The 13319-nt window shown below is 36.9% G+C and overlaps 2 protein-coding genes across 2 annotated transcripts; one reads left to right on the forward strand and one right to left on the reverse strand.

The window, feature by feature from the left end:
• Window positions 1–5026: 5026 nt before the first annotated feature.
• On the reverse strand, window positions 5027–6243 carry LOC128992686 (uncharacterized). Its single transcript, XM_054416389.1, has 2 exons — window positions 6237–6243; window positions 5027–5365 (listed from the first exon to the last, which is right to left on the reverse strand). The coding sequence occupies exon 2, from the start codon at window positions 5354–5356 to the stop codon at window positions 5042–5044; it is 315 nt and encodes a 104-aa protein (XP_054272364.1). The 5' UTR covers window positions 5357–5365; window positions 6237–6243; the 3' UTR covers window positions 5027–5041.
• A 3042-nt stretch (window positions 6244–9285) lies between these two features.
• On the forward strand, window positions 9286–13056 carry LOC128992938 (uncharacterized). Its single transcript, XM_054416684.1, has one exon. The coding sequence runs from the start codon at window positions 9286–9288 to the stop codon at window positions 13054–13056; it is 3771 nt and encodes a 1256-aa protein (XP_054272659.1).
• The last annotated feature ends 263 nt before the right edge of the window (window positions 13057–13319 follow it).

The following is a 13319-nucleotide window of genomic DNA, read 5'->3' on the forward strand; positions in this document are numbered from 1 at the left end:
TTGCACCATATCATTTTTATCTTTTGGAATAGTTGGTTAAACAGGGAAACGATTTCAAAAATGATTGCATTATGGTCATCTACAGTATTCTAGCATTGACTTTATATAAGCCAATGATTCTAGCAAATTACTACATAAAAACCAAATGAAAAGAACATTTGGATTTGGACCTTTGACCATAGCAAAACTATACAAATATCAAATCACGTTTGTTCCGCTCAACTGGCTTTCACCTCTCTGAAAGCAACCCTAGTTTACTCTGAGATAGCATTAAAGTTACAAGGATTACCAACAGGGTGCAGCACTATTATTTCTTTTACATTTATGACAACAGCTAATTTGCAACCAAAAGGTGAGTGAGCGTAGCGAACGAACTTCAACCTGGAGGCGAGTTAGCGTAGCGAACGAGCTAACCTGAAGGCAAGTGAGCGCAGCGAACGAGCTCCAACCTAAGGTGAGTGAGCGTAGCGAACGAGCTCCAACCTAAAGGTGAGTGAGCGTAGCGAACAAACTTCAACCAGGACGTGATTGAGCCATGCGAACGAGATAATCTTGAAAATTAAGAAGTTAAATGGGGCAAAGCCCGCGGGTTACAGCTAGTTAATATATAGATTAGTATTAATTACAGCTGTTCATAGTAAACACACGATACACACAAGAGCGTTCGTTTTCATTTTCGATAACTGGAGTAGAGTGATTGATTACATTATCTTTGAGTTGAACCATATGGTTGAACCTATTAAGTCATCGGACTGTTATTTGTTTTGAAATAACGCCCGTAATAGTTCGCAATTGCTCGAATTCGAGCAACAGGTGCACTAGTGTTCTTTAATTTATGCAAAAAAGTAAGATATACTATTGTGTTTAATCACGTCTTCCTATACCTGCATATATACACGTGTTAAAATTATCCAGATGACATAAAATGGGCTTATTATCATCTTGGGTGATTAGGAAGCCTTTAAACCATCAGTCAAGATTATTATTACATAAAATTCGTACTGCATAAAAAACGAACGAAAATAACTCGGACTAAAAAAAGTACTTTACAGTGGACAAATTTCAAATCACTTTTCTAAATCTCAGCTGCATAACGACCTTTCTTTTTCATTGCCACCATAAAAGCGTCCACGGGAACCTGTAAGCCTAATAAAGGCGGAATAAAAGCCAATGAAGCAGGCCGATTAACGAATAAATTGGCGCCAAAGAATAAACCGTAGACAGGAGCGATATAGTACCGGAGGTGGAGGAAAAGAGCAGAGTGTGACAAATTAGAGGTCGATTTGGGAAAGGGCGAGGGAATTAGAACAATAAATGGGAGGGAGAACGATCAGTCTTCATCCCTCAACATCAGAGTGAGGAGTGACCACCCCTGAACAATCTCGGATACATTTACAGCCTCTCAAGTAGGCACTTAGGTTGTTTTCGAGGGCTAACCGGCTCTCCCCATGTTACGGGTCACTCGTGAACTTACGTGGTGAAAAACACTGTTTGTTCGGCGTAGCAACAGACATGTTCTTTTTTCATTTTGCTTCCATTAGTGTTTTGGTATAAGAAAGACATTTTTTACTATCTATTGGGGTCAGTATGGCAAGAGACATTAGCATAAAATACGAAACGCAGTTGTCAGAAGCGAGAAGCACTAAATGATTCAATTAATAGATTTTATTCAATTTTTTTATCACGCTTGTTAGAATACTGTAAAATACTGTCGTTGATATCGTGACAAATCATTCAATTAACCATTGCATGTTTTATTCAAGCGGCATATGTAGTATATTTAAATATAGACCATAGTTAAAACAAACAAGATTTAGAAATTCTCTCATAAATGACGTTAAAGGGGAGGGGGAACTGGCATGCCTGTAAAACTAAAACATTTGGTCTACTGGGTCTGCCAGTGACTGCCAGGACTAGTTTACTGTACACGGTGCTAGTCGCTGTCATCCAGTGACTGGCAACTTCAAATGGAACGCCGACTGGTATCGTGTAACTGAGCCTTTAAGTTATTATCCTTTATTGGCTTCTCAATTTCATAACTGTATCGTCTATGAACACAACTTATGCTACACAGTACAGTATTTTGTCTATGAATGTGGTAGCCTTCGTTCATAAGGATTTATTTACAGAATTCCAAGGCCAGTTCAAGTTTCGGAACAAAATTCTTTACAAATAGCCTCTCGGACGTTGCCTCTATATTGATCTCCCGTTTTTCAAATACACATTGAAGCTAAAGCGGCGCTAATAACTTGTATTGAACGTGGACAGATCATCTCAGCTAGGCTGACACTGATCCATTGAGCCCCAAATCTGCAACAATTAGAGCTTGACGTCTCGTGTAAACTGGTTTAATCCTCTCCAAACCGGATCAAGGAGGGTTGACGCAGCAGCTGTCCCTGGGTAAATGTCGCTTCTGTCCTGTTTATACCGCTCTCGTGACGTACTGGAGTGAAAAGTGAGCCAAGTCACCGCCTTTGCTCTGCAAGGCATAATGAACAATTGATGGAGTTTGTTTGGTCGGTGTTTTTACAAACATATCCTAAGTTTCTATCAACTGTTAGCTAAGTGTGTGTGCTCAGTTTTGAAAGCTTTTGTAGCGATAATTCTACAATTGTTTTACGGGTGGAACGAATTCTAGCGTTTTCTGTCGAAGTAAGACTTGAGATATACTCGTTTATCAGTGTAACTCCTCTAATATCTAACCAAAGATGAAGTCAAATACTCTATGTTACTTCATAATTTATCACCTTACTACGTGGTAAGCGACACCACCGTTTGTAACCTAGAAACATTCTGGGAGGAGGGCTATAATTTGGATTATGCATAAATTCATTGTTTGAACACATTCACTGCCATGTCTTTCAAAGGTCATACAGGAGAGCGTGGCGGCTTGTAGGCAACGTGTTCAAGTATCACTGAAATCTGATACCTCAAAATGATGTGTCATCCAGTGCCTTTATTATTTGGATCTATCTATTGAAGGTACTCATCTATCTTCAGTGGCATGGGTTTGCCGATTTACCAGTTAAGAATTAACTACTTGATTATGCTTTATATAAACACTAACCTACAATAGCTTGATCGACGTAATTGGTTATAAAACAACATTTGATTCCTCCAACAGTTGTTAAATCTACTTTAAAAATTATAAGAAGGGAAGTTATTAACGTTTTATTTTTACACGTAATGGAATATTATGTACGACAGTTCCAAAAAACACACTATCACAACCTTTCCCATAACCTTTCGGCCGAGAGCCTTATTGTTAGGTGTTGATAACGAACACATAAAGGTTTCAATATTAAAATTTGAGATGGTTAAGGTTTTAATATATCTGGTTTAAGTACAATATAGGCGAAAATATAAAACTGTGGATTGTATATAGACTAACCTTAAATTAAGAAAATTAGGAAAACTCTTTGGTAATTGGTTTAGGGGAAAATTTAATATATATAACTTTTGTCATTAATTAAAGCCAATTAAGGAAGCATGACTATTTTAACTAGAACATCGAGACTTAAAAAGATGCACACTTCAGGTCCAATAGAAAACCAACATGATTACAACATTGTTTATTAAAAAAAACTCAGTTTAGCAGAATAATTTAACAACAAATAAGCTGGGTATAACGTATAACTACCCAAGACAACCCGACAATCGCAGTATAAACCGAACCCCCACCGCACAATAACCCTCATAAAAAACAACACGAATCACAACGATAATTTAGCAATAAAATCGTCGACGTCCCCTCTGAACTAATATTAGGGTATTTAATGGGGGTGGCCCAAGGGGGAGTATAATCCGCAGTCTGGCGACAGTGCGCACTTTATTATCAATGATAAGATCTACAAACAGCTCACTTAGCCGCTTATCACTGATTGCTGATCGCTGATCACACCGCAGACCTACCTTCTGTCCAGGGACATCTCCTAGGGATTTCCCTTGTCTCCTGTTTCACGTCCAGATAACGCCCATATGCTGCAGCATGTAGAGTCCCCTTTAAAACGACATTATCCGTTTTAAAATATGATGAGGCTTTTTACATGGCTTTGAAGCATTGTGCGGTGTTTTTAAGAGTATTGTTTGTGATAGGGCGATAAGAGATGGGCCGTATGGCTAAAATGGTTCTAATTGGAAGAGTAGGGCTATATTAGGGGGTTTTATTGAGAAGCGTTTTCGGAGCTGTATGTTTGAAGCTAGTGAGTACTATTAGGCACTGGTTAAACATTCTGAAAGTTTTTAAACAGTAAAAGGGCGTTTGCCAAATGTAATGCTATTCTAATAGTAAGCCATGGTTAAACAACAAAACTTGAACATCTTTGCCACCAAGACTGATTTTATAATAATAATGTTACATACCCAAAGACTGAAGACGGACTAATGTAACCTATAAAATAGACGTCTATGCCTATGTACAATAAAATAATACAACGAAACCATTTCTTAAAAATTTCTCTTTTTAACCACTCACAGCTGTGAAAAATGTATAAAATATACATTATGTAATCTAGGGCAAGCAACACAGAAAATCCATAAATTGTGTTAGTAGATAGGGTTGCCTGATTTTTTCTCCGGCGAATAAAAGTGACAGCGATGTTGGGAATGAGTATACGAGTGTGGGCAGGGGACGATTTGTCCTCGAGCGAGCGACGACGACTTGTGCAGGTTAAAACTGTATGTTAGTTTGTGTAGACTGTAGGCACTAAGCACTGTATATATAAGAAGTATGTAAGTATTGGTTAGCAGACAAGTAGAGGTTACAGCAGAGCTGTAATTACCAGCCCGCTGTTGCGAGTATAAGTGCGAGGTGAATGTCATGGCTGGCTGTACAAGTGATTGCAGTAGAAAGTGAATTCACTTTCAATTCGGCGCACTAGGTCATGAATGCAACTCAGCGCAACCTGTCTGACCTAGAGAGCTGACACTAAGTTAAGTAACGCTTGCGTAAAATACACATGTCTACATCTACATACAGTACTTAAGACTAAAAAAGGACTGAATAAACTAAATACGTATTCAGTGAGCAAATATCAAACATTTATTGTTTCCAAATTTTTATATTCGGAGAGTTCCCGCTCATCCCCAAGTATTGAACCCGATATGCCTTGCTCTCAGCGATTTCCTTCAGTTCATCTGAACTCAACGCCTCGCTGAACCGCTTTGGTAAGAATATACAGAAGTCGGCACTCTTTTCTGGCACATGGATGTCTAGGACGATGGACGCTCCGTATTTGGTGTTTACTGCCCTCCCTGCCACAATGGAGTAGCCCTCTTTGTTAGTAAGCGCCGAAACGTCGATCTTAGGGAGGTATGGTCCTTTCTCCAGGGTGTTGAGTTTTGCTGCTAGGGCCATGATTATGATCTATAAAAAAATATCCTGTTTTAAAAGTCGTACTAATAGTATGCCATATTATAGGCCGAGTACTGATATAATGAAAATTTATCGAGTTAACTAGCTTAGCATTAATAGACAATGCATAAACAACTGGAGCACTACAGCATAAATAGTACAATTGAAGATTGCTGCGTGAAACAAGTATGTCACAGCATATAACGCAAGGTGTAATATCATAGAAATATTAGCGCAACGGAGGGCAACTAGATACATATAAAACGTTTAACAGCTTAGTAATAACAGCTAAATGTATAGAAAAACCGTTGCACTTAGAATATACAAATATAACAAGTAAGGTTTGCAGATTGTAACAAGTATATCGCTGCATATATCGATTAGTAGAGTGTAATACCATACACATAGCAGTCCATCGTAGCGCAACTATATACATATTACAAATAGCTCTAAATAGCTAAATGTGTAGCAAAACTGTTACACTACAACATATGGATATATTGTAATCAATGTTATCTTGTATCATGTGTCAGGAATACCGTTTCATATAACAAGTAGTAGAAATATTAGTCAGTATAACATGTAGGCAGTACCAAGACAGTATAGCAAACGCAGCAGTGTAGAGAAAAACACATATTGGGACAGACAAAGGGGGGAAACCTTGAGTAAGTGGAGGGTATGAGAGTAATGCATCATTTTGCATTAACGCAAAACAAATATCAGCACAGCAACAAATAAGAATATACAACTAGCACTCTTAGAAAATACAATTATGGAGCTATAGTAGTAGTAGAAAAGTGTAAGCTAAATAAGCATATACAAACTAAAAGATCATATAAGTAAGATTATTCTCACAGTTAATGCATAAGCACACGAGACATACCTGTTCGGTTGCGTGCAGAGAACTGTGCAGCCATGTACGCTTATGCCGCTTATAAGCAATCCTGGCTCCCCACAATCACTGACCTCACACAAACTGTATAAAAGCAGCCCATTGGCACTGCAAAGTTGTATTCGACTCCAGCTTGCATTGTGAGTAACTCGTGCACCTCGGTCAGTTTGTGCGTCCGGGGCAGTACGTGCATCAGTCGAAGTCGTCTACGCTTGTGTGATGCCAGAACATCTTCTCCATAGTTGTAAGTACAAACATATCGTAGTTTGCAATATAGTTGCTAGGATTTTAAAAAGACCATAAGATTTAAGCTTTTCCTATAACTCCTTGCTCTCCTTACCATAAGAGCAACGTTAAATAGCTAGACTCAAAACTTACAAAATTATTTACAATTATTTAATGTCAAATCTGAGTGTTGTAAAACGTGGTAATGCTCGTTAAATTAGAAATCTGAAGTGAAGTATGTAGCTAGAATATTAAAAGATGTCTAAAAATCTGTTTGATTAGAAATACGTTGATCTTTAAAAACCAATTATATATTCAATAAATAAATATGACTAAATAAACTTCTAATAATACGATTAATATAGATTAATTATACAATCTCTGGCTATCGCATGATTATATGTTGAATATACACTTAATCAATACTATATACAATTTGAAATATTGTTCTCTCAAATCAATACAAACATTCTATTTCAAATGTCACCAAGAACTAGTTTGTGTAAAAAGAAATAAATAATCCGCTAGTGTGTGTTTGCATTTAATATTGTTCTTACTGGACAAATCATGACGCTAGCCAAGGGTTAAGGGTTCTTCCTTGTTCAAATAACTAGCTATTAAATATAAAGTACCCTAGTGACTAGGGATGTAGGTACATAAATAAAAGTCAATAAATATTTCTTTTAACTATATATCTATTAAAATATATATGTTCACTATTTAGTCTTTATTACTTAATAAATGATTTTTAACCTATATACCCTATAGAAAAAATTAAGAACACTTCTATACTACAATGTTTTGAAAGAAAACGTACTAAAAAAAAACGAATTAATATCTATCAGAAAGAAAAATCATTAGGTATTATGAACTTAGCAAGCATGTAGGATTATTTTAGAAAAACTTGCATATACGCATTTTTTGTCATAAGTTAAGCTAGCAAAATAAGAAAAATAAATAAATAAATCATGCTTAGAAATGAGTGTAGATTTTGTCTTTAGAGCTGTAGCTTAGTATATGCATAGATTAAGCAACTTTAAAGCTCGTTCTTTGTGTCTAACTCTTGAGTGCTGTCTGTGTTTGCTAGTGCAGACACAACCATCTCTCTACCATGTGTAATTCTATGATTTCCGCATTATTGTTAGGCTAGATAACTAGTGAATGCATTATTGGCTATGAAAAAATCACTTTATTCGCATTAACAAAGTTTAAAATTATTAAATTGGCAAGAAAAAAAATTGTAAAGAAAAACACGAATGCTTAAAACTAAACTTTGTAACTTAAGTTTTGTTCGGTATTTCGATATTGTTAATATAAATTTTGTGTGATTATATTTTAAGCTTATATCACAAACGTTTTAAATATAACATATTGACACTAATCAAGTATGGATGGTGAATAAAGATATTTTGATTTTGATTTGACGATCTATGCAGTGGATAGAACTAACAAAAAACTAGCTTCAGTTGTTATATAATGATGAAAAATCTACTTAGGAAGGAGTATGCTTTATTTTTGGTATTGACGAAACTACTATATATGACAACTGACACTTTATTTTTACATTCACAGCGCTAGAAGTGAGCAGTCATTCCCCACGTGCCGTCTTGCAAAGTTCCGCTTAGATGTTAAACCTTCAATGAGCAGTCTAGCTGTGAAAACTTCTACAACAATGTAAGTAGAAAGCCCTATCAGTTTTATATCTTCTTGGTACTACGTTTAGTAAACTATTATTTGAGAGCTTACAACTTAATATAGTCGAATGTAAAGAGCCCCTTAATACCTCATATTGTCCTAGCAAAAACTACACTAAACCATGCAGCTATATAAGCAACATTCATTGTTGCAAGAAATCCACACAACTAAAGACAAAATGCGTGTAATATGAGCTTAAGGGGATTCGCCACTGAAAATAGGTAAAAATCATGAAAAATTGTAAAAATATTTTTTTGCATTTCTTTGTACATTGGACCCTATTACATCCAAAAAGTATGATATAATCCATGTAAGAATGTTATTATATGTTATAACCAAGGGGTTTCGCTCTTTACGATAGCTACAAGATCATAGGACACCTTCTTATTCAAACGCGGTTTTCCGCAACATTGAAATTTCACGTTTTTCAATACAAAATTTGATATATCTTGAGAGCCACTAAAGGTACATTGTTGAAATTTTTACTACTTATTCTAGACAGTATTAGGAAAATATTTAGGTAGAATTAGCTATCTAAGTTAATTAGGTACTGAACCATAACGTTTTTTTCAAACTAACTCTTTTTTCTGAAGAAAAATTATATTTAATGTGTCACAGCAAAAAAAGTATCTGAGATATTATTATGAATCTACCTAAATATTAAGTTTAGATAACTGTCTTTAAACAAACACCAAATTTATCCAAATCCATAAAGAACTCTCTTCAGAATATCGATTTTTAAAACCCCTTACAAATTGATCGAAAAACCTCTATTTTATTTTTTTACCACCTATAATTTATATTTAGAAGTAAACCAAAATTTTTCCATTTTTTGTTAAACTATACCCTACTAGAAAAAAAATAGTTTCACGACTTTCCTCATTAAATAAAAAAATTCACCCTTTTCAGTGGCGAATCCCCTTAAAGAATCTGAATTGTAAAATCTCATGCTGAACATGATAACATAGGCAATAAAACTTAAATTAAAATATTAAAATAGGTAAGTGCTAAAAATTAATGTATTTTTTCCAAAACTTAACGTAAACAATCTCAAACCAAATATAATAGAACTATAGCAGACCATGAGCAATGTACTTAATGTTTGAAATTAATGTTTTAGATGTATCTACAATGTGCCATCTGTCGAGAAGCCTACTTCCTTAGTGCATCCGCAAGGAGCCGTCACCAGCAAATGTGTTTGGCGTTGAACGACTACTTCACATCAGCAGTAGCGAGCAACAATGACAACAGACGAGAGACACACGAGGCAGCAATTCAGACACCTCCACAGCAAATTAAAGCAGTACCCAGTGGCAGTGGCTTGAAAAGAAAACTACCACCTCCAAAGGTGACTAAGCGTCCTGTGACTAGTGTATTGTCAAGTCCATCATCACATACAAGTTCAACAACAAGGCTGACGTGGTATTTAAAAAAAGGTCTTCAATCAGCCAAAGACTATGTTATAGAAAATAATGAAAACCTCTACAAGGACCTACCGCCATTTATTGAAGCTGCTAACGAAGTGGTGCTCGATATACTACAAGATGAGCTGCGTGTCACCAAATCCCTCAAGTACAACGTCGTACTGGAGGCCGTCTACTGCCATCCTGAAGGACATTGCGAACTTATGAACTTCAAGACCACGTCGAGGCTTATACACAGCGCCTGTGATGAGCTACAAGAGCTGCTGAAGAAGGACGCCAGCAAACTGCTTCGTGAGGAGTCTGAAGCGCAGGCGAAAGGCAGTGGATGGACTTTGCATGAGGTAAAGAGCCTCACACTTAGACTAAGCAAATTTTCATATGCATTGCCTGCTGGAAGTGGCTATCTGCCACTGCCCCTAAAAATTGCTAAAAGGAAATGCATTTTAAATGTAAAAAACAGCAATGATTGTTGTTTCATGTATTGTATATTAGCCAAAAGTCTACCTAATATACGTTATGACTCAGTGCTTACTGAGCATAGCTTTAGGGAGTGTGAAACACATTACAACTTTGATGGTATTTCATTTCCAACGCCCATTTCACAAATGAAAAAATTTGAAAAACAAAACATCAACACTAGCGTAAACATCTTCGAACTGGACGAAAATGCCCATATTACACCACTCAGGATAGTTGATGAGCAGCAAGACCATTTTGATCTCCTTCTCGTTAGAAATGATGAAGGAGAGGCTCATTTTACGTTAATATTGAATTTCACAAAGCTTATGCAGCCACAAATTACAAAAGGCAGCAACAAAATTACAATCTGTAAAAGGTGTAGCACCTTTAAAGAAAACAGGCGCTGTGTTCCGACACCTCAGCACTGGTTGAGTGAACATTTAATGCTCTGTGGAAAATCAAAACCAAGTGAAGTGATTTTGCCGGAGCAGCATAAAAGCAAACTTAGATTTGTTAGCTACGAGATGCAAATTGAAGTACCAATTGTAGTCACAGCTGACTTCGAATCAACACTATATCCAGTTCCCTCGACAGACAATGCCTATCAACGGCACGAGGCGAACTCGTTTGCTTATATCGTAGCAAGTAACCTTCCCAAAGAGCTGTTAGAGGAAGCTGAGATAAACACCTCACCCTACATACACAGATCGGAATCGGCTGCAAAAGAATTCCTTTTACAAATGCAGGAGCTAGCTGTAAAAGTGGAAAAGCTGTACACTAAAAATGTGAGTATGATTGCATTAAATGATGAACAACAGAAACAGCATGATGAAGCGACAAACTGCGAGCTGTGTGAAATAGCATTTGATGAGACATTGGTTCAGTCAAGGAAATGCTGGGACCACGACCATATAACAGGTCAGTTTCGTTATACCTTGTGCTCGTTGTGTAACACCCGCTGTCAACTTCCAAACTTCATACCAATATACTTTCACAACCTTTCTTCATACGACGAAGCATTCATTATTAAGAACTTGGCAGTATTACCCAACAGCGAAATAAAAGTGATCCCTAGTAATTCAGAAAGATTCATCAGTATATCGATAAAGATTGGGAGGATGTGGCTTAGGTTTTTGGATTCATTTCGCCTAATGGCGGACAGCCTTGCGAATCTCGCTTCGTATCTCACACCGTCGGAACTCGTAGAGTCATCCAAGCTTGTGCCAGAACAGCATGTGGAGTCGATTCAAAGAAAAGGGATTTATCCCTATGATTATGTAAAAGACTTTGCTGTATTCAGTGAGGAAGCACTGCCACCACGTGAAAGCTTTTACAATGCCCTCAATGACTCGGAAGTTACGGATGCAGAATATCAACATGCCCAACACACTTGGAATACAATGAAAATGAAAAATTTTGGACAATACCATGATTTTTATCTGTTATTGGATGTTTGTCTTTTAATGGACATAATTCAATGCTTTCGCAAAAACTGTGTAGCCACCTATAACATTGACTGTTGTCATTCATTTACAGCGCCAGGTCTAGCATGGCAGAGTATGCTACGTATGACTAGTGTAACTTTGGAATTGTTGACGAACTATGACCATTTCTTAATGTTTGAAAGTGCGATTAGAGGCGGTTTGGTACAATGCTGCCACCGCTATGAAAAAGCCAACAACCCACTTTTAGAGAACAGCGAAGACTATGATCCAAACAAAGAAACCAAATATATGTTGTATTTGGACTGCATAAACTTGTATGGAAGCCAAATGAAAAAACACCTTCCAACTGGAAATTTTGAGTTTGTAAATGATGTTGATGATCTTAATTGGTCAAACTTACCTGAAGATTCGCCGTATGGACTTTTACTAGAATGTGATGTCACAGTGCCAGAGCACTTGCACGATCTAATGAACGACTTCCCCATTTTACCAGAACAAAAAGATGTGGATAATCAGGGAAAACTACTTGCTACGCTTGAAGATAAAAAACACTATATCGCTCACTATACAGTGTTCCAGCAGGCAGTCAAACTAGGCTTGAAAATTACAAAAGTTCACAGAGCGTTGCGATTCTCCCAGTCGCCGTGGATGGAAAAGTTCATCGACAAAAACACCACGTTAAGAGCTAAATCTACGAATGAGTTTTCCAAAAATTTCTACAAGTTTATGAATAATAGTGTGTTTGGAAAGACGTTAGAAAACGTGCGCAATCGTGTAGATATTAGAATAGTAACTTCTGATGAAGCGTTCCAAAAGCTGTCACGTCAAGCAAGATTTGTTGACAGAAGCATTATCGCTGATGGTGTGATCGCGGTACATTTAAGAAGACAAAAGGTAGTATTAAACAAGCCAGTCTATGTTGGTTCAGTAGTTCTCGACAAAGCAAAAGTTCATATGAACTGGTTTCATTATATGGTTATGAAGAAAAAACTAGCTCCGCCAGACTTTGAAGTGTATGTTAACTATTCTGATACTGATTCTCTATTATATACCATAATTACCAAGTTAAACCTAAATAATGAATTGAAGGAAAGATTGGGAGATGTACTGGATAGGTCATGCTATCCCAAGGAGCATGAGCTGTGGCTGGAAGGAGCGATTCCTCAAATAGGCACATTTAAGGATGAATGCAAAGGAAGACAGCTATTTGAGTACGTAGGATTGCGTTGTAAAATGTACTGCTACAGGTTCAACTCCAGCCAACAGACAACGGCAAAGAAAAAGTGTAAGGGAATAAGCAAACGCTATGTCGAAAACAAAATTTCATTTGATCACTACAAGAAGGCACTGTTTGAAGATAAACAGTACAGAGCGACATTTAACCAGATAAGAAGCAAGACATTTCAACTCACCTCTAGAACAGTTGATAAACTCTCTCTGTCAGCCAATGATAACAAACGCATAGTGTTGCAGGACAAAATTAGAACTTTGGCGTATGGGCATTATCGAGCTCGTCAAAATGACGATGGAGGATCGTCAGAATATGATTCTAGTCAGTCTTAGCTCGATGGTTGATCAGCACTCTTTAGGAGTAGTAAGAATGTTGTATTCATTGAGCATGGATGCCGTTGCCCGTACTATTCCATATGAAAAAGAATACGAAAGAATCGAGGATATCGAAATGTTTTCGATACTCCCTTCTCTCATGCACACAGAGTTGAGAAGCTCTATTAAACGGACTTGGATAAAAACTACAACAGTCAACAGAGATTTAATAAAAAGTTATGAGTTTAGAGATATCGACTTTATGCAAATTGATAGTTATC

This window comes from Macrosteles quadrilineatus, unplaced genomic scaffold (genome assembly GCF_028750875.1).
Source record: "Macrosteles quadrilineatus isolate MER2022 unplaced genomic scaffold, UCM_ALF_1.0 Scaffold_4__1_contigs__length_99947679, whole genome shotgun sequence".
In the NCBI taxonomy this organism is placed as follows: domain Eukaryota; kingdom Metazoa; phylum Arthropoda; class Insecta; order Hemiptera; family Cicadellidae; genus Macrosteles; species Macrosteles quadrilineatus.